This window comes from Hakea prostrata, chromosome 6 (genome assembly GCF_041222555.1).
Source record: "Hakea prostrata isolate BN-2017 chromosome 6, UWA_Hpros_2, whole genome shotgun sequence".
Classification (NCBI taxonomy): domain Eukaryota; kingdom Viridiplantae; phylum Streptophyta; class Magnoliopsida; order Proteales; family Proteaceae; genus Hakea; species Hakea prostrata.
Window position 1 is genome coordinate 30,924,200 of NC_142605.1, and position 26,632 is coordinate 30,950,831.

Genomic DNA, 26,632 nt, shown 5'->3' on the forward strand with positions numbered 1-26,632 from the left:
TGAGCTATCTTAAAAGGGGAAAAACACCCTAAATCTAATCTCAATTCAAAAAAACTTTATCTAAGAGCAATTTAAAGGGTTGTCTAACTTCAATTCAAAAACTTTAGCTCTGAGTTATTTGAAGGGAAATAAACACCCTTTGTCTAACCTCAATTTAAAATCTCTATCTATGAGCTATCTTTAAGGTGGGTTGGAAGGTGGGGTGGGGGGGGAAGATGAGCAATTAAAAACCACGGGGGTGGTGAGAATTGGGAATCAAAAAGTTTGGGCCCCTTTTTTTTTTTTTTTTTTTTGATACAGGGGGAGCAATAACCACGTGTGAGATTAATCAAAAAGTTTGTTGTTATCCCTTTTTTTTTTCTTTTTTTCTTTGCGCTTTCTCTCGGATCTTCTCATGGAAAGAGACAAGCCAGCGTGAGATTTAAAACCATACCATTGATGGCTGATTTTAGCTTTTTCTACTTTGGGAGATCTGCAGTCATGGGAAAAAATGGATTTCTTGCATGAAGGTGTGCTCTTTATAGCTTTCACTCGTACAAGCTAGCAATTTTTGAATTTCCCCTCCTCTGTTTCCCTCCATTTCTATTCTATTGTTTCTTTTTTTGGGGTCTGTAGTTCTAAATCAAGTTGCTTCCGCTGGTCTGGGACCTCTGGGCACTCGTGTTTCGACCTGAGAGCAATTTCTTCTTCCTCGTTGAATATTCTAAGTGTTTCTAGGGTTTGTTAGTCTGGGTTTTATGTTGCATTCCGCTGATTCTGTTCTTCTTATCTTATTTTCATCCTTAGGGTTTGGGAAATATGTTGGTTTCTAGAACGGGTTCTAAGAGGCAGAGACGCCCAAATGTTAGGCTAGAAGAGATAGGAGATGTTCCGGCGGCCTTATTCAATAAAGCTAATGTGAATTTGGGAGAGAAGAAATGGAAAAATGAGCCTAAAGAAGTAGTTTTAGTGCCGAATGCTGTGTTTTGTGGGAAAATGTCAACTGGACTTTTGGTTTCGGATGGTAATGCGTTGCAGAAATCTGCGGTCGATACATTTCAGAACAGAGAGAATAGAAACCCTAATTCTTCAAAAATGTCTTCCGAGTTGGTGGTTTTTGATGAAGCTGATGGTTCTAAATCTGCCGTGGATTTCGGAATTGTTACTAGGAAGGGCCGAATCATGAAGCGAAGGGGACGGAGCATGATTGCGGGAAGTAATGTTACCAGTAAGGTATGGAATTGCAAAGTTACTTCTGAGAGTAACGATGAAAATGGAGAAGGAAACAGAGGCAATGATCTTGTTGATCCAACAACAGATACTTATGATGTTTACAATTTCAAAGATTTTAAAGGTTCTTCAGGTCTTGAAAATTCTGGTACGAGCAAAGAAGACCATGAGAATGAATGTCTTGAACCAATTTCAGCCGTGCAAGTTTGCAGTGATCAGAATGAGTTTGGGAAAAAGAAAGCATGTGTAGAAGGTGATACCTTGTATTCAGATGATGATCCATTTGTAAACCCCAAATCTGGTGTTGAATATGACAAGAGGGGAGTTAATGGTAGTGTTGTAAACTGTGTTAGGAAATGGTTGGAGGAGTTCGGGTTTGGCAAATATGCTGGAATATTTGAGATGCATGAGGTGGATCAAGAGGCATTGCCATTACTCACCTTTGAAGATCTCAAAGATATGGGTATAAATGCTGTTGGGCCACGGAGAAAGCTGTACACTGCAATTCAGCAGCTAAGGGAAGGAGAAGGTACTCCGTAGAATAGATAGGTGATGTTGCCTTCACTGGCTTTTTGTGTATATAAAAGAAAATGTGCCCCTGAAATGCAAGTTGGCATTTTGCTGATGCTTTGTTTTGTTAAGTGGATCAACTCACTAGCTTTGATATGTTTAAAATGCATCTGATGTTTCATGTGGTGTTAACCTCAATTCCAGCATTACCATCACCATAGTTGTTGTATCATGTTCTGTGCTGCTTTAACAAAGAGGGCTAAATAATTCTTTTAACCAGATAACTGGTGATAGTTCATTCAATGCCCTGGAGGTATTCAAAACCTCATTGATATAACTATGCAACTTGAGAAGATTTACATTGTAATTGTCAAAAGTGTGGAGATTGAAAATATTATCTTATTTGATATTGCTCACTTATGGCCTTATGTGTCACTCTACCTTTGAAGTTGTGTATGACTGGTGAATTCATAGAAAAATATAATTTATCAATCAAATAAGTGATAGAGCATTAGGAAACAGAGATCAGGATTCTAATCAACTCTGCTAGAAAAAGGTCTGAGAGATCTCCTTTAGCAATTCATTTATTACATTAAAGCAATTGTGGTGTTGATGTGACAAGTGCTGTATAAGCTATTTCTTTCATGATTTTAAGACCCACCAAATGATTTCAGTGATAGTAAATGTAACTAAATGCTAAATACTATACTTATCATGCAGCTTTCTGCAAATGCAATACTAATGCTGATACACGTGAAATGTTTAGTTGTTGAAAACTAGTAAGGAACAGGTGGAAGATGTCATTCTAAACTAATTCCAGCTAGTACTGCTGTCAAGATTGAGTTATTAGTTGGTGATGTGCCGGTGGTAATACTTGAATTAGTTCACCCTCTCTGTAGTTTAATTAGGCTCTGAAGTATGTCCTAGCTGGATCAATTTAAGTACCACAGTAAATTACCAGTGACTGTTTAGATTGGTAAGGTGTTTGGGTTCAGGATTCAAATTTATGCTGGTCTGTTACCCTGTTGTCCATGGTTAATTATTGGCTTTTGTGTCTAGTTGGTTTCTTGAATGCTAAACAACAGTAATTTCTTCCTTCTAGTAATCCGCATTGTGCACAAGATTCTTGTGGAAGTCTAAACCATCTGATTGCAGGGCTCCACATTTTGCTAAATGAAAGTAATACAAGTTGTAGTTTTTTTTTTTTTTGGAAGATGATTAGTAATCTGATTCCTATGCTATTGTGGGTTAGTGTATCATTTAATAAGATTTTGAACACAAGGAAAATGCTAAATGAGTGGAAGAACCATTGTGGTATCGATTTATAAATGAAGGTGGTATTCAAAGTTGCAGTAATTATAGAGGGATATCTATCACAAAAAGAATTATAGAGAAACTAAACTCACACGTCATTCTATGAAATTATGGGAGGAAGTAATTGAAGCTTGGTTAGAGACAAAAAGCTAAAATTTTGGATAACCAATCTGGTTTATGCCATGGAGATCTACCATGTATACTATTTATTTTCTTGGGAGTTAATGTAAGAAATTAATTTTTGCTTTTGGATAAATGACTAATGGAAAGTTTTAGGTAAATAAGAAAGATGTCATGTGGTCTTTATTGATCTGAAAATATGCTTAGAGAGTTAATTTGATAAGTTCTAAGAAAAAATGTTTCAACTCGATGTAACCATGATTCTAGGGTTCGGGCTTTGTGATTGTTTCCCTAGAATTAGGGTTTGCCCATAGTACTTTTCCTTTGTGAACCAACAAAGTAATTATCAACTCAGGGAAGAGGGGGATTTTAACAAACGTAGATGGGTTGTTTGGATTTGGAAAATTAGGGTTTTGGGTAGAGATGGGGATTATCTAAAATCTAAATGGGTTGTAGGGATTGAGATGGTGATGAGTTTAAGATTTATGGAGGATCTTAGGAACAAGTTAGGGATGGGCAAATTTGGTATGGGTTGGTTTTGGGATGGTTTAGGGTTTTAACAAATCCGCATGGGATAGTTTTGGGATACCTAAACTCACTCTAATGTTGAAAGATAGTGGCAAATAGATTTGCAGCATAGTTGTCAAGGCGTCACCTAGGTGTCCTGCCCCTTTTCTGGGTCAAGGCTACCGGGTGTCGCCTTGTTGTCTTGACAACTATGTTTGGAAGGGTTATTGGGATCTTGGTAAGTTCTTGGGCACTCTCTTGATCTCTTTTCTTCTTCTTCTTCTTTTTTTTTGGTTCTTGTTGTTGTTGTTGTTGTTGTTGTTGTTGTTGCTGTTTTTGTGATTCCAGATCTACCACAAGAATAGAATGGGGAAAGAGGGGGCCAAATGGAAGAAAGAGGAGGGGGCGAGGGAGGGTGCCACAGGGTATGGGAGAGGGTGGGGCTGTTTTCTAGGGTTGCTGCAAGGGTGGGAGAGGGATCTTGGGGCTGTCACAGGGGTCGGAGAGCACTGTTGGGTTTCACAGGGGTAGTGGAGGGGAGGGGTGGCTTGCGCAAGGAAGAAGATGTGTGGGGGAGGATGTCCGGTGCTAGGGAGAAGGGTTAGGGCTGCAATACTTGTATCTGCTGATGACTTGTTGAACTGATGCTGGAGATTGGAACAACTTCCTGGAACTTGAAGAAGATGCTCTCAAAAACCTGCCATGGCCTCCCAAGAAGACCATGATTCAATTCCCTCAAATTCATATTCTTGTATTCAATTCAATGTAGTTTACATTTTACAATGAGATGGGTGGGCTATATATAGCCTTACAATTGGAGGGAAAGACTTAAGACTCTAACTAGGAAATAAAATGACTCAACTAGGGGATCCTTTGTAGATTAGGTTTCCCTTTACAACTCAATTAAATAACAACCACAAATAAAAGAAACTAACTTAGCATAGAAATAGCTAATTATCCAAAAGGAACCTTAATTTAAAATAGATTCCAAATGACATTCCAACTCTAACTAGGACTCACTTAATTAACTCAAATAAAGAAGTAAAATCAGATTTGGACTCAAAATAAATAAATACTGGACTAAAATAATTAGCAAAATAAGTGGGAAAATGACCATTATGCCCCTAGTAGGGTTTGGACAGCCCACTAGGTGTGCCACTTAGGCCTGGGTTTGGGCCCAAATTAGGGGTTCGGCTAGGGGGAGGATTCCTGCTTACATCACAAATAGATAAATGGACATAATTAAAGACATGTATAATGATGTAGCGACTAGTATAACACCTCTTAAGTAGATAGGGTACTGAATTCCCAATAGTGGTTGGATTATACTGAGGTTCAGTGGATGAGTTAATTGGAAACATCCAAAATTAGATTCCTTGATGGATGCTTTTTACAGGTGACATTGTGTTGGTCGGTGAGACAAGCGATTTAACAAAGCCACTCACACCCACCGCAGAATCCTTAAGAGGAAATGATGACCATTGGGGTATCCACTGAAGTCCAAGATTCGTTGGAATCTTAAGAGCATGTGCACTGAGTTCTGGGATAGAGGTACTGTTGGATTATGGAGATCATTCTTGAAATCAAAAGGTTTTAAGATGAGTAAAACCAAAATAGAGTATATGCTGGGCAATTTTAGTTACAACAGGACTTAGAGAGGTTTGCCTGATATTGATGATAGGGATGATTCATCAATATATAAGTTCAAATATGAATAGGAAAATAGTGGATGATTGATCCAAAGAACTAGAACAGGGTGAATGGTGTTCTGTGATCCACAAATCCCTTAACAACTTAAGTGAAAATTTATAGGATGGTTATATGTGACTTGTGGGGCTTAATCTTGGGCATTAAGGGAAACACATGTTAATAAACTTTAAGGTGGCTGAAATGAGGATTTTGTGGTGGATGAGTGCTAAAACTAGAAAAGATAAAATAAAGAATGAAAAAGAATTAGAGTGAACTTGGGCACTGCCCCTGTTATTGATAAGTTGTGCAAAATTTGTCTGTGTGGCATAGACCTTTGGATGATCCAGTGACTCCACCCTAGAAGAGTTTTTTTTTTTTTTTTTTTCTTTCTTCCCTCCTTCCTTTAAAAAAAGCTAAAAGAGCTAGAAATAGGCTTAAAATAACAATGGAAGAGGTTGTGAGGAAAGACAAGTATGGTTTAGGACTGGAATCTGCAAGGGGTTTGAATTGAACTAATTGGAGAAATAGGATCCATGAAGGGAACCACTTGGTACAAGGCTGAGTTGCTGATATCAGCTCCTGGGTACCAACTACCAAGTTAGTCTTCCTAGAATTTTGAAAATATATAGAAACATCAATATGATAGTCACTTATGTAATGTGCACTGCTGCATTGATGGTGCGTCTCACAGATTCTGGATGAAGCATGCATTGCATTGCTTTCACTGTGTGAGCTATCTTCCATTTAGATGTTCTGTGGAGCAGTGAAAGACATTTGCCAGTCTTTTCACTCTTGCATGGAAGAAAGGAACTTCTGGCAAAACAGGTTTTCAACTGCATAAGCACTTTGGCCTTGTTCTTTTGGAGGGCCTTGGTTGATACTTGGTAGATGACCAAGTCTGCTATCTGGCTGAGCCTCAACTCTCAGATTTTCCATTTCCATATGGGGTGGAGGTTGCTGCTTTTACTTTGTGGGTTCCTTTTGACAGATTTTTATGTTTCGATAGCAGATTTCCTGACATCCTTTACTGTGTCCATAATTTCTATCTATACAATTGTTTTGCCTTTTAGTAAATATTTTGTTCTCTGTTGCAAGTTCACACGTGTTATGTGAATTGGGAAATGTGTGAAGACAAACCTTGGAGCAATGGTAAGGTTGTTCTATGACCATGATATGCATGCAAGCAGGGGTAAGGCTGATGAACCATGTCTACTGATATCCCATGTTTTAATTGAAGAAGGTCCAAGAGAAGACAGTTTCTGATGATGGCATAATGGTTAAGACTGTTTGAAATTATTTTTGATTCTTTTAACAGCTCACTTAAAAGAACTTTGAATATAAAAAAGAAGTTCTAAATACACTGGTGGATGTGTGACATTTTTGTATATTGTGTGTATATGTTATCATTGAAAAAGCGGTTCAACTTCTCTTGTTTCCAACATTCCCAAATCATGGAGAACTTGGAAAAGAGGAGCCAAACCCATACGACCTAGTAATCCAGTGTTCAAAACTATGGGTTTTATAAACGCTCTCTGTACAATTGAAGCTTTCTACTGTCTTCTTAAGTTGTTTCAACGGGTAGACTAGAGAGATTCACGCATGGAAAGAGGTCAAAGGGATCTCCCAAGAAGCTACGGCCCCCCTTGGCCCTACGGTGGCTCTGCTACTTGTAAGTTAGTCATTTAGAAATACAAATTTTACACTCTGAAATCTTTTGTCGCACTACAAGGTAAAGGTAGTTTCCGAGTAAGCAATTTATTATACGAGGGTACATGCATGGAGGAGGTTCAAAGGAGTATAAAGAAATCTTCACGTATAAGAATGCATTTGAATTATCAGAATAGAAATTCACTAGAAAGATTAATTTCATCCAAACAATTCACACGTGGATATGTTTCTGGCACAATGGCGAGGTAGAAGCAGTAATGCTAAGAAGATCTCAAATTTGACCCTAGTCTTTTTTATATTATGTCCCACCTTTTCCTCCTGGGTCTATGGGCCCCACTCTTTGTGACTGATAATACATGAATAAAAAAATATAAATATACTTCACACATACATTCCTGTAGTTAATTAAAGATTCACCCGATTCTATGCCTTGGAGTAACTGTCCAACCCTTGGGCATTGGTGCATAAGCCATCCAAGACACGTGAATGGTGAGAAGGGATGAGGTCGGTGCACGTACATTTGAAATGAAACGCCACCCATTCCAATGTCTTGACTATTCAAATGGAATTTTGAAGAGATTATGTGCCAAACAAGAGCACAAGGACCATTGAGAATGGTGACCCGTTCTTTGTTTAGTTAAAACAAGTGGGTAATGTTGAATGTTGCATGCCACTTAATGCAGAAGAGACTTTGTAACCTGTGAGAAGGAGAGAGAGATGTTGGGGTTTGAGAATTGAGAGTCTCTTTTGACTAATATTCATGTTATGTACTTCGATATACTTCCCAAGGAAGAATGAAAACCAAAAAACAAACTTGAAAAAAAAATTGCATGGGTAGGGCCGTATTTAACATTGATTACAGCAAAACCTTCTTGGCTTTTAGGGTTTTGGTCCCTAATGTCGGCCATAACATGGTTAGAAGATGACAACTTCCTCTTTCCTGTATTCCTTTAACGGTACGTAGCTTGCACAAAAAAAGGTGGTGTTGGGCTAAGCAGAATCAGTGGTTCTAGTTTTCAGGGTCTAGTTGGCAAAGCCTTGTTATGTACTGGTTGTCTACGTCTTACGTGGTTATAGTCCATTGTGAAAAATTGCCACATGTCCTTCCTCTCTATCCATCTCTGTCTTGTCCCTTCTTTGCCATTCAGCACCACTTCCTGAGTCTGTAGCTTACCTGTCCATCACAATAATATCAAATTATAAGTTTGGTCCCCTTGCTGGAGGGTGAGCTAGCATTCTGTGCCTAACTCAGCTAGTATTCTTTTATCTCTCGTTGCTTCCAGAGATGGGGGGAGAGAGAGAGTTTAGTGTCTAATTGGGTCTAATTTGGTACATGAGCACTAGTAAATTAAGTTTGGGAAATGCTAAAGAATTATTTAACCTGTTCTATCAGTTCCAGAGCTTTTAGAACACTAGTCAAGTTCCTAACAATGAAAATTGTGTGTTTGATACAAGTGAAAACTGTGAGTTCAACTGTGAATGTATCTTCTCTCTTCACCTCATTATGCGTGTTTGTGTGAGAGAGGGAGAGAGCAAGATGATAAGAAAAACACCCATGATTCTCACATCCCATGGATGATACGCTACTGGGAAAGGAGGGGGTCAAGAGAAAGACAAATAGTAAGAAAATTAAGTTGTACTCTTCTCTACAGATTTAGAGTAAGAATGCTCATTAGTTATGAGGGGTTGGAGTTCTTGAGATAATTTGTCATGGATGATGAGAGGTTCATTTATGGATCTCTTCAATCAAGGATGGTTTTCTGAAGATTCTTCAAAACGAAGCTAAATGTATCCATGGTCTGAACAGAAGTAAGCAAGATCCTATATAAGAGCAAAAGACTGAAACGCCAGAATCTTAATTCAAATGCAAGGAACTCCCAGTCATCAGGACTTGCAGCCAAAGAAAAGTACTTCAAAATGTATTTTGGATGATACAAAAACATAGGAAGCTAGCGACAAAGTTTGTGCAACCCAGAAAGCCGCAAAAGTTTTTAGTGGAAACACTAGGAAGAAAGTGTGAAATATCTGGGTATGAAAATTTTAATTGGCTCATAGTTCAGTAGACCAGCAGCAATCAAAGCCGCTAAACTGGTCGACAATTATTGGCTCCAAACTTATTGCTTATTTATTTTTTAAAAATCTATAGTTCCATTCCCTAATTTTCTATGATATGAGCTTTGAAGTGAATATAGCGAGTTTACATATGATCACCTGGAAAGATTGCTTTGTTAGCTGCTGGTTTTGAATCTTCAGACTTGAATCTTTTAACCTGCATTCAGAAGGGAGAGTGTAGAGAGAGTGTGAAAAGAGGGGAAGAACATGACAGTGTGAGTTTGCAAGTGTTTCAATAAAGAAAATATTAGATGATTTTCTCACAATAGAAGGTTCCTCAACTGCTCTCAGCTTCCTTGGCAAGTTGGTAAGAGAAACACCCAGATCATGAACTGGCCAACAGAAAACCCAGTCATTGATGTGACAAAGAGAAAGAGCGATAAAAGAGTTGGGGTTGGGTAGTAGCTATAGGTTTGTATCTTTACCTTGCTCAACAGATGAAAACACTTCAGTTTCATGAGAAGCACAGGTTGCAACCAAAAGAGAGAGAACACAGAGTGTTACAATTGCTAGCAGCTCCATTTTTCCCTTGAGAAAGCATGCATGAGAGATTGCCTTATATCACATGACTACATAAAGGGATCACCTCGAAGGAGAGAGAGAGAGAGAACACAAAACACTAAACACAGGTTCCTAGACAAGAGCCCAGATATCCTAATATAACTTATTTCATGCGTGGACTGTCACTGTTCATGCTGTTGCCAACATTTAAAAAAATGTATCCAATGGAAGCCAGTGAGGAGTCTTTGACCACGTACACCTTCTCTAATAATTTGGTGTTGGAAACTTCTGCACAGAGAGTAGGATCAAAGGTATGGGAGATTTTGTAATTTTTGTTGAGATTGTTTCGATATTTTTTAAGGCTAATTTAGATCTCATGGTTACCAAGAAATTTCACGTATAACAATAGAGGCCAGAATAATATGAAATCAAAGCCTAGAAATTGTGATAAGACATTCTATCGCTATAGAGCGAATCACATTAATCGGAATCCTCTTCTTTAAGAATTTGGATTTCCTCCACCATGGTATATTCAATTCTTGTCTCTCATGATTTTTTTTTTTAGTTTTTTTTCTTTTTAAATATTAAAATATCACTATTTAGGATTTACATCGTCTGTAATTCCTTTCCCTACAATTCCCTGTAATTCTCTCATATTGAGAATAATTTTTAAATGTAAAATAATGAGTATAAATGTCATTCCTAATTAAAAACTAACTCCTTAATTCTTATTTATTCTCCCCTCTTCTCTCTCATCTTTTTTTTCCGCATTTTTTGTCTTCTCTTTCTATATAAGTGGGTTAAGGAAAATTTAGGGGAAAAAAAATATATTCTTCACAATTAGGTACTCTTTTTCTTTATCAATTTATTTATCTTTTTTTGTTATTTTTTTTATTTGATTTTATATTTTCTACTTTTTTTTATTTCTCATGTATTTTTTTGTTATTTGATTTTATATTGTAAATAAAATATCTATAGTTAATAAGGTAACTAACTACCATTTGTTTGCATCTCTTACTATTTTTTTTTATTTGCATTCCCAATTAAAGAAAATTTTGGTTTGCATCTAATTTTAAGGGTTGAAGTCAATGTATCAATTATTTTATTTTATTTTGTATTTTTGCTTTAATTTATTTATATTTATCAAAAAAAAATCATTATCAATAATTTATCTTTTTTTTCAAATGTGTGAGTCCGTATTTTAATATAATAAAATAACCGTGAGACATCCAATAAGTCTTATAAGAGCCCACACAAATATTAATGACTAAAAAGCATTAGTGTTTTCCCAAGAAAAGAAAGGTTATCTGGACTTTCATTTTTTGCTCTACAATATTAAATCTTGGTACCCCCGAGTATACATGACACAATCATCCACTTGATCTGTGTCAGATGGGTTGTGAGCGAAAAAGTTGGATGCAGAAGATCTTGATGCCTTCTTTGGCGATTTTTTTTTTGGTATTTCCTTTCATGATGGGCAATGGATTGGAATTTGAATTCTATAATTTGAATTTTTATTTAAACCTACCTATAAATTTGAATTTTATTTACACTATTTGGTGGGAGGTTCTTAAATCTAATATATGAGTGAAAAAATGTGAAAAGAGGATGTGGATCCATAGATTTCTATCTTGGCAAATTGAGTATCTGAACTCAAAAATTGTATTATACTCATCCATCGTATATTTAGGAGTGAAGCCACCGCACATCTCCTAGCATTAATAAAGTAAATCATAGGTGAACAGTCCCGTAAACATGTGATAGAGAAAAGAGAGATAACAGCCAAAATTCCAAATCTAGATCGAGTGGAATCACATTTCCAAAGGAACAGACTAAAAAAACTCTGATACAAAAAAATAAAAAAAATCTGGATATTGGAGTCGGACCCACAGGTATAATAACAGTGTACGATGAACTGTACCGCACAGAGTACTTCCTTCGCTGAGGATCTCGTCCTTCTGCTTGGAGACAAAAAGTTAACTCTTCCGAAAATTAACCACAACTGCTCCTGGCTCCTGTTACCTCTTTGTCCCATTCTCCGTTCCCTTGCTCCAGCCTACACAAGCCCAAGCCCAGGCCCAGGCCCAGACCCAGACCCTGGTGCGTAACTTCTCACTGCCCAACAATAAGACTCTGCAACGTGGCTCTTCCAAGCACCATTCACTCACCAAATGGGTAACGACCAAAATGGCCGACAACGAAGATAAGTGGAAGCCAGAAAATACCCATCTCTCCACCTTACACGTGTATCCAATGAACCAACCACTCACCGTAGGTACGGGTCCAATCCCAAAACGCATCTCTTCACCCGGTCTGACCGGCCTTGTTCAGCGCGTCACTTGCCCAAGAGAGAGAGACAGTGCCCACTGCCTAAACCCATCACAACCGTAGGTTTTTTTTCTTCTATTTATTGTTATTATTACAGAAACAGGGCGATATTTTGTATATATCTTTTTTTGGTAAGAAATCCAAACGAAAGAAAAGAACCCGCGAAACAGCCAGCAACGGAGAGCAAACCCAGCCAGGACGGAAAAGGCCAAACCGCGACCGGGACGACAGGGGCCCTCCGCAGAGCACCCGCGCGATCGCCGGAACAAAACGAAGAGCACGAGAGGAAAGAGAGCAAACCCCAATATCCTCCACCAGAGGAGCAAGCAAGGGGAGGGAGCGGAAGCATTGTTTATGTATTGGACCAGTATTTTACCATCTGACTCTACAAGAAGATGATTACAATCTTCTGAAAGTGCAAATATCAATCCAGCTCTCAAGCAAGATTGAACCCGCGACCTCTCTACTCTTCGGCATTAACAGTAGAAGTTCAACGAGTCGTCGGATCAAGATTTTAGGGTCAATTTTGTAATTTTTCATCCTTTTCTCCGAAATATTTGAACAGTCAATACTGTTGAGGATATTTGCCTGCAAATATTGATGTTGTAAAACCCAGCCAGCCCTGCTCTGCTCTGTTCTGTTCTGCTCCTCTTTCTTCTCTTCTCTGCTCTGTTGAGTCTCTGCAACAGAGAGAAAGAGAAACTCACTCAAAATTCAAATTCATCCATCGGAATCGAGAAAAATTTTCACCGAAAAATCGCCGGAAACAGAAATTTTCGGCCGGGGAATTGAGAGGTTATTGGAAATGCAAGATTTTCGGGAGATGGTGAATGGAGGAGTAGGAGTAGGAGGAGGAGGAGCTCGAGTCTTCGCCGGAGATCGGAGAACGCGTCTTCTACCGCCTAACCAAGCCTTGAAATGTCCACGCTGTGACTCCATCAACACCAAGTTTTGCTATTATAACAACTACAATCTCTCTCAACCTCGCCATTTCTGCAAGAACTGTCGAAGGTACTGGACTAAAGGAGGTGTTCTTAGGAACGTACCTGTCGGTGGTGGTTGCCGGAAAGCGAAGCGGTCGAAGACCAAAGCTAACTCAAGGCCAAACGAGGAGATGAAATCAACGAGTTCTCATTCGAGCAGCGAAAGCTCCAGCCACACAGCTACTACGACTACGACTACAACTACGACGAATGAGGCAGCTTCTGCGCTTTCGTCATGGAGTTCTGTTCCAACAGCGGCAACAGAAGGTTTGCTCAATTTCCGTGATTCGAGTCTGTTTCCCTCTCATAACCCTAACCTGAACACAGATTTCGAGCCACCTTTGTTGGATAATCTCGAGCAGACGTCTGATGGTGGGATTTTCCCAGAGATCGGAAGCTTTTCTAGCTTGCTAACTGCTTCGAATCCGACGTGTCTGGGGTTTAATTTCTCCGATATATCACCGTTTCGATTCCACCACCCAGAACCAGACCAGAAGATTAACATGAGTGAGGAGATGAAGTTGCCGGAGTTAACGGCAGGTTTCATGGATCAAACGGCGCCGGACAACTTGGCTGAGATGCAGGGCAGGAACGCTACTGAAGATGGAAAAAGGCTAACAGAGTTAGATTGGCCGAGAAGTGGAGATCCAGGACTGTACAACTTGGGAAGCTCAGTGGATCAAACTTATTGGAATCAGAATCAATGCAGCGACACCGATCAACCACTATACATCCCCTGAACCTTCACTCACTATCAAAATCTTACCATTTTTCAGTTCTTAACCGAAAAACAACGGAGAAAAAGAAGAGAAAAAGATATAGAGATTAGAGACCCTCTCCCTCTCTCTCTCTCTCCCTCCCTTTCCCTATGTAAATTTTCGTTTAGCCCTTTTTGTCTGGCTTCATCATGGTGTGTGTGTCTGTAATACTGCAACTAACTTGCATGGGTTTTCTCTTATGTTTCTTCTTTGAATTTTAATTGTTGTGAGAAGAGAATTTTATTACAAGATTAGAAAATGGTGGGTTTCAATCTGCTTTCTTGTTTCTTCTTTCTTCTTCTTCTTCTGTAATCATTTTAACTCTGGTCTGTGTTGAGTCCAGTTCTTCAGCACTTAGTCATGGCCATGAGGCATCAGGCATTTACCCGCCACGTGGTTTTAATTGGAAGACGACGCGATCAATAGATGAAAGCGTACGTTGATAAATATCGCTGGGTGGGGTGGGGATGGAGTTGGGTGTGGGGACATTAGCTGGATGAGGTGGGGACCAAGTGCCCATGAGGGGAAGATCAGAGAGGAATTTCCTACTACCCCACCTAGCAATGTCTGAATGAGAGAGAGAGAGAGAGGAGAAGGACCTCCACCTCCAAGGCATCTACTTATATACAGATTGGGAAATGATGGGTGAAAGTGAAAATGGGGAATCAGGGAAGGATTGGAAAGACTGGTCCTCTACCCACATGGGGAGGGGAGGAAATATTTCAACCCACACAGGAGAGCTAGTCTTCTCTTCTTAGCTTTTAATTTCTGCAATGTCATTCAGTCATTGCAAGTGAGGAAAGTTAGAGAGCTGAAGTGGATGACGATGGTGAGTGGTCCTCATCAGTCAATACCCACTAACCATGCCGACGCTCATGGGTAGGTGATAATGACAGATATCTGGGTTGAAATCATGCTTGCAAATTTAAATTTTGATTGAAAATTTTCTACTAGAGAAATGGATCAATTATGGTTTGATAGGGTTTCTCTCCAATTGTTTTTTGATATTAGTGTTTGATTGTCTATGTTTTACCTTGTCAAACTGAAAATAAACCAGGTAACCAAAACCGAATTGATCGACCCCTGATTGAAGACTGACCATGAGTACTCAGCATTAAAGATGTTTCCAATTATAGGGTATGAGATTATGATGGGTTGGACTGAAACCCACCGTTCTTTTAATCAGAATGGACCACGAGGCTTTGTTAGGCCAATTTGAAAAGGACATGTTGAGACCACCATTTCTTGCTGTTAGCTGAGCCTAAATTGACCTGTATTATTCCCTCCTGGTTTTCATGGTTTTGGATCTCAGTTTTCAGGACAGTGGCATGTTACGGGAGAGTTTCTGCAAAATGGGTATTTTGCAGTTTCATTCCATAAGAGGTTAGAAACATAAAAATAAGGGGGGATAGATTAGACATTTCAGAGAAATGTTCTGAAATGTCTAATCTATAAAAATGGGTATTTTGTAGTTCTCATTCCATAAGAGGTTAGAAACATAAAAATAAGTGCGGGATAGATTAGACATTTCAGAGAAATGGTGCTATAGCAGTTCGAGTTGGTGCCCATGCAATCTCTATTGCTCTTGTTTGTTGTCCCATCATCTGGTATCGAAGCTCTGAGTAAGATTTGGGAATGCTGGTTCATTAGACAAAGCTTATGTAGACGTACTAGTTTTAGCTAAAAAGTATGACTTCATATAAAAAAACAATGTTGGTGGAACCAAACAATGAAAACAACACAACGAAGTAAGGACCAGTTTCCATCCGATGGATGAAAATAACATAACAAAACAGAAAGGACCACGTTTTTCTCCACCCATGGTAAATGGATTGAAATCTTTTCTAGGCAAGGGCAGGGTGGGGTGGTGGGGTTCAAGTTCAGTACTGTTTATGGCCACTATCTTTCGAAGTAATTGAGATCAAAATCTCTTCCACCACTTTTTTTTTTGTGTGGCTATATAGGTAGGTATAGTTATAAAAATAAAAATAAAAATAAAAACAAAAACATGCAAATTGAATGGTTGAGATTTCATCATCATTTCATTCGGACTATTCGCTCAATATTGCACATTAACTGCGCATAGTATCCTGGGTGGTGAGGGCATCTACAATGGTAACATACAAAACCCAAGGGGTTTGGGTTTTGTGATGTGAGCCCCACCAAGATGGTGGATGAATCGGCCTCAAAGAGCTAGGCGTTTTGGCATTCGTTATGACTCTCTTTAGTGTGAATGCAGCTCTTTTGTCAGCTACTGGTACCATAGAAACTTTATTACCCCAAAAACAAAACAAAAGGTACTATCCAAACCTCTAACATTACAACAAATGTCCTCTTCCAGCCCGGGCAGCCTGTACGCCCTTTCCCGTCCTTGGATGGACGACATGTGGCCTGAACAGGGGCCCAGCAGTCACACACGTTACCTGTCCAAACGTACAGGATGTGGGTTCCTAACCTTAATCCCATGGGAGATTGATGGTATCTTGGCCAACCTCTACGTTTGTTTAAAGGTGTTCGACTTCAATATATGCGAATTAATGCACAACACCCAAGTAATTTTTCAAACCCAGATAACCAGGTTGAGGTCGAGAGTACCATGTACGGCTCAGATAGCATAACTGATCATCCCTTGAGCGGCCAGATGGAATTCGAGATAGTGTGGTACCCAAAAGTACATCTAGCATCTAGGATTTAGGAATACTTGGGAAAAAATCGTTTGCTGTGCACATCTCTCTGCTGTGCATTACCAAGCAGGCTAAAGGTAACGAATTCTATGTATTGCATTACTCGGCAGCCTAATCAGGATAGGACGCAACAGTGGTAAACCTTCTGCTCAACAGTCCAACCTTACTATAACTCACAAAGCATGAAGATCCCAACGCTACTCCATTCTGAATAAATCAACCAAAAAACGAACAGGTTTTGATCCTGTTACCCTGAAGTCACCCTCAGCCCCCAACAGACCTGCCCTGGAAGTTAGGTAAAGATTGAAAAATTCACCCGAATTAAGGTTGAGCCAGACCAAAGTTGAAGCCTCGGCCATGAATGCGACGGATGTACCCAACAAAGATTAGAAATTTCATGTGAACGGTGAGGAAGGTAAGCTGCCATGAAATGCAGGTTACAGACGCCACTGAAAGAGAACCTGATGTCGACTGGCATAAATGTGTAATGAAGTGGATACCTTTGGTCGGCATTGATGATTGACCTTCGTGGTTGAAAAAGAAAATCTGTCCATAGGAAAGCCTTCGGTGGGCTGTTTCCAATCTGTCTCCTTTCAAACCTGGATTGAACGAATCCAACAAGATAAGATGGGAATCCAAGATCTCTTCGTGCGATCTTGTGTGTTTTAAGGGGGAGATATTATTGATGGTTCAACAAACATGTCGTTCCCAGTTAAGATAGTGGAAGGTGTTCTGGAGGTACTTCCCGCCTCTTCTTGGTCCAGCCATTTTGAACAAGTGTGTGGTATACAGTTCACCATTGACCTTCCCTTGAATGAAAAATGAGGAGCAGTACAGATAAGCATATATAATTGAAGTTGGGGTAGCAATTATCAACCAGGACAGAATATTAGACATGAGGATTGAAGCATCAACCAGAAGAGGATATTTAGTATTTGGAGAACATAATATTATACATGATATGACAGCTTATAAATTTTACCAAAAAAAAGAATGAATGACTCCTGGCCAAATGCTTATGTGCATGATGACAAAAAGAATAATTTAGTAAAAGAAAGAAATTAATCTGATATATAGAAAATGACTATGACAATGATACTGCTAAATTTAAATTACATCTCAATTTGCACGTCCCAAGCTACAACCCGAAGCACTATAATTTGAACCCAATGCACAAAACACGGAAGGGATGAAAAATAATTATGAGAACTATATTACCTAGATGATGTATATTTGAGCTTTAACTAAGCGGGTGAAAAGAAGTATTTAGAATCTACAGCAGAGAAGGTTAAGCATGCAACTCCGGTACTTCCGGAAAAGTCCCTGATCAGCTTTTGCCATTTTGACTGGGCTGCTATTCCATTCTGGATTTAGTCTGTAATTGCCAACAATCAGAATTAAGTTATTATTCATGAGATCAGTATGTAAAAGACAAATAGAGACTGAAAGAAAACGATGATGGCAATTTACACGGGGAAGGCGAAGGAACGAGTGCTGGTTGTGCTGCTATCTGACCGGTGAGAAATGCTACCAGAATTTGGTACTGGCCCTGAGTGTAATATTGAACCTGATGGAGGACCCACTGCAGAGAAACTCGATTCTCCATAACCATGTTGAATAAAAAAACCACGGCTTGAATTTGTTAAGCTATCTAATGTTCCATCTTCAAGCCCACCAGGTTGAGCGTGGAGACAATTTTGGTTGTCAACCTTTTGTGGGCTGCCCTCTCTACTGCTTGTTGTTGGAGAAACAAAATTGTAAGCGATGCTTCCACTCTCCACCTTACCATCAAATGCAGAATTGTTGATGCAATTGCTCTCACAAGATTCTTCGGCGACGGAACAAACAGCATGGTGTGCTGCAAATGGCTCTTTACTAATCTCCTCCTGCTATTTTCCAGTAACAATCTGTCACATTCTATGCCAAGGAAAAATAACTTCACGCAAACAAATATTCTGTACATATCAAGATAACAATTTATGGACCAACTAATAGCCATACGCTAGAATGTATACTTTGTCATCTATTGCTTTTGTATGTCAACAGTACATTGTAAAATAAATGGAATCGGTATAGACAATGCATCAAATAACGGAGGAAAGTGATAGAGCATAATCTTGAAGGTGCAGGTTGTACAATGCTAATTGCTCCTAGCATGGATGGTCAAGATAAAAATAGGGCTATCCTAAATCAAACAGTCATCAATGGTTAATTGGGATCATTGCACAATGTTGTGGACAAACCATCCAGAGCTCGGACTGTGGAGAGGCCCTACCATCCAAGGTAGGGCACAGTACCCTACGCTCTAATTTTTGTCTTCCAAAATCATGCCAGAAACTCTGGAACCCAGATGATCAGAAGAATGGAGCCCCTGTGCAGCTTTGGTGTTTTCTTGCTTCTAGCATAGGATTGTGTATATAGGTTTCATATTCAGCAGAAATTTCCAGAAAAATGGACGAAGACAGCTCAAACAGTCAATAGATTCCAAAATAATGTGTCATTTTCAATCGTACATGTACATTGAGAATAAAGTAATTTCATGGCTAAGAGGTTACCTGCTTAGATTGTTCTTGATCTTCATTGCAACTAAAATTGGATGATGCAGGGTCAGAATTTTGAACGTTGACCTCCTGCAACAAAAGGGCGCTTAGAGTGACAATATCATCAGATACACCTTTTTTAATTTCATCATCTGCGTAAACATTTTCTCCATTTTTCTGCAACAAACTGCAGAGCTGATCTTGACCGCAACATGTCTGGCCTTTGTCACACTGCAGCAACTCTGGGTGGGAGTTCTCTTTCTCCTGATTTTCAGACAAAAGCATATCCTTAGTTACTACTCCTTCACCCTTGTCATGTGGGATCTCATCTTTGGTATCAATAATTGCCTCTTCCTTCTGAAACTGATTGTTAGAACAGCATCGCATATTAACTTCTTCACCAAGGTTATGTTCATTCAATGAATTAATTTCATTGTGGGAGGTATCATCTTCAGCATTATTTTCCTTGCTTTGCTGTACTAAACTCTTAGAATCACATTGATTAGAAACATCCATATTGTGATGGTGCCCAATCAAAGATTTCATCTCATCTGACATGAGTGACGGGTAATCAGCTGTTTTCTTGCTCACTTCAGTGAAGTCCAAATCCCCCTGGCAATGTTCTAAGATAATCTTGTCCAGAGAAGGCACTCCCTCATCAACACAAATGTCCTTAACCACATGACAAGCATCCACCTTAAAGAATGAAAGTTTCTCAGGCACTTCACATTCCATAACAGTCTTGTCAGTGTAACATTCCCCTCCTTTCCCAAACAATTCAACTTCATTTGAAGAAATTGTACAAGGAGCCACACAATTTTCAATCTTGCATCCTCTCCCATTTATTAAATCATCCCTCTCAACAGAATTGAGTATTGGTATCTTCCTCATGTTGTCATCATTGGACTTCTCATTTGGTAACTGCTCTACATCCTTCAGAGAATTCTGGTTCTTTACATCGCATGGCATTCTGAATTCATCTTCCATAAAGATTAAATTTTCCGAATGTAAATCCCCCATCTCAAAAGGATTGACAAGATATTTGGGCACAGGCTTGTGAACCGGAGTTGAATAATCATGCATGTGCTCAGTATCTGCAGTCACATTTAAACCAAATGCAATTTTAGGAGAACTCTGGGTCCAAACATCTTACATATTGCACGGTGTTGTACAGTAAAAGGTATTACCATAGGAAGAAAAGAGAAGCAGAGTAAGGAATATACTACACATAAGGTGCAAAAGTGACATACTGGATAGTCACAACTTTTACCAGGAAGTTAAGGACTAACTGTATCTATCAACTAACCACCTTACATTTCATCATCTAAAGTTAACTGACATTACCTTGGATCCATAAATTGTAGAAATAATGCCAGGGAAGTAATCACCGAAGAAAATAAAGTCTTTGTTGGATCTTTAGCTACTTAAAGTTTAAGCTCTATAACGTTCCCCGTATGTAACACAAAGAATGCACAACCAATATTACCAAAGCCAATCATCCCCATTCTAACTCTTGGTATATGTAGAAGTTTCAGGACAGAAGAGAGAAACACAGGTGGAGGATTATGATTACAGGTCCTTAAATTAAACATGTTAATTAAAAACTAATTAAAGAGAAAGGATCAAGCCTAGATTTCCCCCCTCCCCCCTGCCCTAATCTTTACTGCAGATAAGATCAGAAAATTACCAAGTTTCATGGTCTATATAAGTTAAGTGGCTGTCCTTAAATTACATCAGCTTCTTGAATCATTTTGAAGAAACATACAGCTAGCAGATGTCATCAACCAGGTGAATCGATGTCCGCTCCTGTAAGAAAGGAAACAAACTATTTTCATATCCTTGCTGAGATTAATTGAACTTCGCGGTAGAAAATGACTAGCCAGATCCCTAATCAACTCACAAGTAAGAAAATATTCAGAAAGAAAAACAAACCATTAGCAAAATATGGTCATTTTCATTGCACATTTGAATCAGAGACAACCAATTAGTTTTCAAAAATCAAATCCAGCAATCAAATGATGAAATTAAACTAAGTTGAAAATAGTTTATTCCCTTAGTGAGATACGAATCCTTCAAATTATGCATGAGGAATATGTACAGTTTCAAAACACACAATAAACCTAGGTGATATCATGAAACAATGAAGAAGAAAAGGACCAATAGAATTCAGACAAAGTTACTGCTCATGTGTACAATGTCACAACCATACTACCTTGTGTGGAATGCTTCCAGAAGATGACATAGGGCCAGACAAGATTAAGTAGAGGAGAAACAATCCAGCATATTGTCTATTTTTATATTTTTATTTTAGATTTGATTATTAGGCTTAGCTTTTATTTAGAAGTTACTATTTTTAATTCTTTCTGTTACTCTCTTTGTAATTGTGTCTAACACACAAGTAACTTGGAGTAACTTAAGCAGCAAGATTGTTTCATGGATTATTTTAAGAAACGAAGTCCTATACAGTGTAAGACTCCAAGTGAGTCCCACATGATTTGAATGACGAATGAAGTTGCTTTTCGATCCCCTTGTCCAGAGAGAGGATGAAAGAAGGGTGAGATGGCATGGCTGAGATAGCAAACCCTTCTTATCCCACTTCATTCCCTTCCCTTGCTCAATCACCCTTCTCTTCCTTAACCTTCTTTTTCATTACTACTGATTAGAGGCAGGTTATCCCTGCAGCCAGAGAATTTCTTCCACTGATATTTGGGACTCAGAAAAACCATCAAGGAGATTCCATCGACCTGAAGTTCAGTTAGGTTTGGCATCACAGCAGAAGTTGCAGAGACTCGTATCTAGTGCCATCAGCCGCAGACTGTTCTAGAGACCATTGTTATTGTAATGACAATTGTCACCACATCACCTGGTTGTCCAGGCGCCTTTATCAATCTGGCCACCTTGTCCACTTATTTGGTGTCACCTTGTGCTTTAACCCTTCCCAATGCCTTGGTTCGCCTAATTGTAACCACATCACTTGCTTGTCCAGGCGCCTTTACCAATTTGGCCACCTTGTCCACTTAGTTGGTGTCACCATGTGTTTTTACCCTTCCCAATGCCTTGGTTCGCCTAGGTGCCGTGACAACTGTGGCTACAACTATCAGCTTGTAACTCTGCAATCTTCCGTTAGAGATTCAGAACTGAGTAAAATTCAGGGCTCTATTTCTCCTTGAATAGCCCTCAATCAGTCCAAAGTTGTAGTCCAACTGTTGGCTGGTTTATCTGAAACATATTACCTTCTAATTCAGTGACCCGTCCATAACTTTACATCATGCAATCAGAATTAGCTCTGATTTGGAGGGCTAAACCACCCGGCTTAATCTGTTACTCAAACTAATTTTAAAGTCCAATCAACTGACCCAGTATTGATATTCTGTTCCACCACCTATTTCTGGTTAATAAACATAGACTGGTTTGAGTCTAGAGGATTTGTTTACTTTCTAGGGTTAGGTTACTAGAAACCCGGAGGGCTGAGGGGAAGTCCAGTGAATCTTCATGGACATGTGCATCTGTGAAGGATGTTAAAAATTCAGATGGAATCCACCATGTAGAATCCACCTTTGATGGATTCTATTGGATGCCTCGAATGCATTCGCAGAGAATCACATTCATGAAGACTCCCTACACCTAATGAAGAATAATAAATGACAGCCCAAAACTGAGACAAATTCTAGATTGAAACAAACCAAAACTTAGGAAGAACTGGAAGGACAGGTGTGATAATTATTGTGAGGAAAACATGTAACCAGGAACTGTATTTTATGTTACTTCAGTAAACAAATGAATTAAATTTAAAGAACAGGGAAGCTTGGATCTATGCATTTCAAGCATATTCAATTGGAACATGAACTGCCTATCGATGAATCACATAAGGGCACCTCTTAACACCAAGACAACCCCCCCCCCCAGAAAAAAGCTTAGAATCTCGAGAGGGTACCATCTGAATTAAATGAATCCAAACTAAAAGAAGTCACATCAAAGAAATACTCAAATACAACCAAGAAAGCAAAACAAGAATATGTTAAATTACACAAGGTATTCATCCCAAAAAAAAGTTACAGCAGGACAATAAAGAACCATAAACAAAAATGTGTCCTGGGATTCCAGAATAGTCATTTATTCCAGCAAGCCTTGCAAGAACCAACCCAAGGGACAAAAGGGAGTCCGTAAAAGGACTAACCATTCAACTGGAGGCCTTTTATTTATTTATTTTCAATTAAGTCATGATAAATGGCAGGACTCTGAATTCAAGCTACAGTAAGTAAAATGTAGAAAACACAATCAAGCGCTCTATGAAGTAATACTTCTGACACCAAAAACAAATAAATTTCTGGCTTATTGGCCTTTCTTCAGGAATAAAACTAGATATAATCCGAAAAGGATTTACTTACAGAAAGGTCAGGGAAACTTAAAGAGCTAAACAACAGAAAAAATTTAAATCCAACATCCAATTAGGATCCTTCTTAACAATCTGCACTGCTCCGTGTTTCTCATCGTTAACCCACTCTGGTGAGATCTAAACAGCATTCAGCGAGTAGGGTTTCTAGAGAAGCACCATATAAAAAATTTAAAAAAAAAAAAAAAAAAAAAAACTAACTAACCCATGAGGTCGCTCCCAGAACTCATACAGAGGTTTCGTGAAAACCGAGATGACAATGGTTAATGGATCTGAATTAGATCCAAAACCTTGCAACTTACGAAGAAAAGAAAAAAAAAAGTGTCAGGCAAAGTACCTTTTAGTAGTCCAAAGGTGTCGACCTTTTTCCTCTACAGCTCCGACTCGGAATGAAGGACAGCCTATATTACCTTGGTCTGCATAAAGGATAGGGAAAGAAGTAAAGTTTAGAAGCACCAGACGGAAAAGTAATAACATAAGAAACAGAGCCGCTCAGGGCAAGAAGATCAAGCTACAGGGATGAAAATCCAGAATTAAAAAATATTAACAATAACCAAGAGTGACCACATAGGTAGCTCAATTTCAGACTGCAGTAGATAAAGAAAGTAAGAAACATCGTCACCGGAATTATTGCGAGAAAATGATATATCAAAGCTCGACTGATGGAAGACTGTACATTGGGTTCAGAGAGAAAGAGAGTAGAAGATAGTAATAAAAGTCAATAACTATATCTCAGCATTTATTTTAAGGAACGGCTATCCCAGAAGCCAGAAGGCCCTACTAATCCGGCAGGTTCCAGCATTAAATAACGCGACAAAGAAATTAATAACCTTCCTTCAACACCCTTCTTACCGCAAAATGTTTAACCTTTCCATTTCAACTTTCTCTTTTTCTGCTACTGTGGACTTGACTCTTAATTTCTTCTGAACTCCGAAAATCCGAGCTCCTGGTACTCGAATGCAATGCAACAGATTAACATCATTGAATCAAGAGAAATCCTGAATTTTTACGAGTGAGATTCTGCAAGAGTTGCGTGATGAGAACAGTGTCTGAACTCTATTAAATTGAAAAACACCGTTTGAAACTCGATGAGAAGCAAGAGATTTTCCGTCATTTCTTTTCTCGATGAGAAGATATACTAGAGATATCAAGAGAAGAAAAAAAATTTGATTCTATTATTTCTATGATTACGGATCTGAGATCGTATGGGATCTCTAAATACGCCTCGATTTTAGCGGTTATCTTGCTTTTTTCCGGGAGCAAAACTTTCTTGCTATATAAAATGATTAAGAAGCTTCCTACTTAGGTCTCACTCCAGTACGTAAAACGAGACAGAAATTATAGAAATCAATGTATGGCAATTCTTCGACATGATTTCCGACGATCACCGGAGATCTTAACATAGCTACATCAACTGCTACTTAATTCCGAAAATTCTTCCAAAAAAAAAACATAATTCCGACGAATTTGGAAGTAAGCTCACCTGCAAATAGTGTTAGCTGCTGATGAAAAACGACGACGAAAACGCCAGTAGAGAAGTTTCTGTGTGTCGGCTTAAAGCTCTCTGTGTCAGAACTCAGAAACAGTTGAAGGAGAAGAGTGACACGAAAATGGTTAGGTGATATCGTTCAACTCCAGAAGTAGCCGAACAGCTCACATAAATAATAAATTATTAATTTAATTGTAAATATTATTTTTTTCTGGATATTGAGCTGGACCCCACGGTCTGGTGTCGTGATGGGTGTATCCGAAATCTAAATCCTCGCTAGACGTTGCGGTTCCTCGGGGCTCGGGGGTCTTTTTTTTTTTTTGGGTTTTTAATAATTTCACTTTTTCGCATGATCTTGCATTTATGGACTTCCACGTGTATCGGTATCGCTGAACCACAAGTTTATTGTTGGATCTCTACCCAACAAAAAGTAATTTCAATGTGATATTACAAAAACAACCCTGTTTCAACGCTTGACTAGATGTTATCATTTTCCTTAAAATCAGTCAGCGTTTGTCTGAGTGTCTGTAATATGTGATACATACAAATTACAATACTGATCCCACGGCGCACTTTAGAGTTGACCGTCCGTGTATAATCATGAACGTACACGGTGGCAGCGGTCCCCACCAAAACTCGTGTCGCAATAATTTTGTACTGCCAAGTGTCCCGTCAACAGTGGCCCACAATATTATTTTGCGAACGACCACAAATAGAGAATTGTGTTCCTCTCACATCTCTTCACCATGCATCACCATCAAATATTATATTCTATTAAAAGTCGATAGCATCGCAAGGTTGCACCTTTTAGGTCATCTGATATGAACTAATGGATGAATGGTTCCAAAGTTGAAAGCTAACAGCATAACTTAATTATAGAATTGGAGATTGATTAGATGGATATCTCATCAATGTCAGAAAAATCGTATAATCGGTTCTCAAATATAAAAACATAATTTTTTAATATTTTATGTTTTTTCACAGCATTAATAGTGATGTCTTAGTTCTGATTGTGATTCCGACTTAGCCATACGAGTTCCTGTGTGTATTCCCATGGTCAGACAATGAGTTCTGCTAGAAAAAGGTTAGACGCGGGCCAGCTAAGATGTCGGGCAACTGCCTCTATGGCTAAGTCAAACAATAATCAGGTTTAGATCTCGTGCTATAGCTATACAGGAGTTTTCTCATAATAAGTTGGTTGCTTACCGGAGGGGTGAATCCTTGTTTAAATAGTGTGTGGATTACCTTTATGAATGTAGACAGGCTTCCCCGATGGTGGTCGCCTAATCTGCCTAGGTCCGGCCTCCCCGTTGGTTAGCCCGTCCGATCTTCTCCATGGTTGCCCTTTCATTCAAGGTGATGTTGCCATATAGGTCCAGTGAATGGAACCTTCAATTGGATATAACTGAGAAATTTATCGACTGATACGCCAACTTAGCCCCTGTCGGGTCCGGGTAAAATCGGGTACAAACTTCCCGTATCAAACAGTCATTACAAAAGCATTCAAAGAACTCAGCTCTTTTTTATTTTTATTTTTCCTATGAGCATTGAAAGATTTGATGACTTTATTTTATTTCAACACACATTTGTCATTTCAAAACTGTATTCCTTCTTTTCCTCCAGGCTGGTTTGCATTTCTTGTTTCTTTTGCAACTTTATCAACCTTTTTCATGGACAAAGCCAACCAACAAATAGAATTGAGCTAATTACCAATCTTAGAAGGCTGCCTCAGTTGCAAACTAGTTTAGTTAGTCTTTTATTTTTTAGGTACATCTAGGCCATCTTACATGCACCTTAACTATATCTTTAGAATAATCTTTTTATAAT

The 26,632-nt window shown here is 38.8% G+C and overlaps 4 protein-coding genes across 9 annotated transcripts; 2 read left to right on the forward strand and 2 right to left on the reverse strand.

The window, feature by feature from the left end:
- Positions 1–381: 381 nt before the first annotated feature.
- LOC149013325 (uncharacterized) lies at positions 382–1,850 on the forward strand. The gene is made up of 2 exons (XM_089159223.1): positions 382–509; positions 787–1,850. Exons 1-2 carry the CDS (start codon positions 504–506, stop codon positions 1,747–1,749), a joined length of 969 nt encoding a protein of 322 aa, XP_089015349.1. The 5' UTR covers positions 382–503; the 3' UTR covers positions 1,750–1,850.
- Positions 1,851–7,769: 5,919 nt separating this feature from the next.
- On the reverse strand, positions 7,770–9,654 carry RGF8 (root meristem growth factor). Its single transcript, XM_089160182.1, has 4 exons — positions 9,555–9,654; positions 9,394–9,461; positions 9,229–9,286; positions 7,770–8,191 (listed from the first exon to the last, which is right to left on the reverse strand). Exons 1-4 carry the CDS (start codon positions 9,649–9,651, stop codon positions 8,034–8,036), a joined length of 381 nt encoding a protein of 126 aa, XP_089016308.1. The 5' UTR covers positions 9,652–9,654; the 3' UTR covers positions 7,770–8,033.
- Positions 9,655–12,460: 2,806 nt separating this feature from the next.
- Positions 12,461–14,106, forward strand: LOC149013327 (dof zinc finger protein DOF5.4-like). The gene has a single exon (XM_089158814.1). It carries the CDS (start codon positions 12,764–12,766, stop codon positions 13,679–13,681), a length of 918 nt encoding a protein of 305 aa, XP_089014940.1. The 5' UTR covers positions 12,461–12,763; the 3' UTR covers positions 13,682–14,106.
- Positions 14,107–16,283: 2,177 nt separating this feature from the next.
- Positions 16,284–24,931, reverse strand: LOC149013328 (18S pre-ribosomal assembly protein gar2-like protein). Of its 6 annotated transcripts, none has more exons than XM_089159003.1 (7): positions 24,800–24,931; positions 23,654–23,732; positions 20,611–20,729; positions 18,939–20,017; positions 17,854–18,272; positions 17,602–17,758; positions 16,284–17,187 (listed from the first exon to the last, which is right to left on the reverse strand). In XM_089159003.1, exons 3-6 carry the CDS (start codon positions 20,618–20,620, stop codon positions 17,650–17,652), a joined length of 1,617 nt encoding a protein of 538 aa, XP_089015129.1. In that variant the 5' UTR covers positions 20,621–20,729; positions 23,654–23,732; positions 24,800–24,931; the 3' UTR covers positions 16,284–17,187; positions 17,602–17,649. The 6 variants fall into 6 exon arrangements, with proteins under 6 accessions (XP_089015129.1, XP_089015127.1, XP_089015126.1 ...); XM_089159001.1 differs by having other exon boundaries at positions 16,284–17,192; XM_089159000.1 differs by lacking the exon at positions 16,284–17,187 and adding an exon at positions 24,169–24,262 and having other exon boundaries at positions 17,205–17,758.
- Positions 24,932–26,632: the final 1,701 nt, after the last annotated feature.

Coding starts and splice junctions, on each gene's coding strand:
- LOC149013328 (XM_089159003.1), bottom strand. Junction 18,273..18,938: donor ATCAAGAACAATCTAAGCAG/GTAACCTCTTAG, acceptor ACTGGAAAATAG/CAGGAGGAGATTAGTAAAGA. Junction 17,759..17,853: donor CGTTCCTTCGCCTTCCCCGT/GTAAATTGCCAT, acceptor TGGCAATTACAG/ACTAAATCCAGAATGGAATA.
- RGF8 (XM_089160182.1), bottom strand. CDS start 9,651: ATGGAGCTGCTAGCAATTGTAACACTCTGTGTTCTCTCTCTTTTGGTT. Junction 9,462..9,554: donor GTTTTCATCTGTTGAGCAAG/GTAAAGATACAA, acceptor TCTGTTGGCCAG/TTCATGATCTGGGTGTTTCT. Junction 8,192..9,228: donor TAACAAAGCAATCTTTCCAG/GTGATCATATGT, acceptor TGTGATGGACAG/GTAAGCTACAGACTCAGGAA.
- LOC149013327 (XM_089158814.1), top strand. CDS start 12,764: ATGCAAGATTTTCGGGAGATGGTGAATGGAGGAGTAGGAGTAGGAGGA.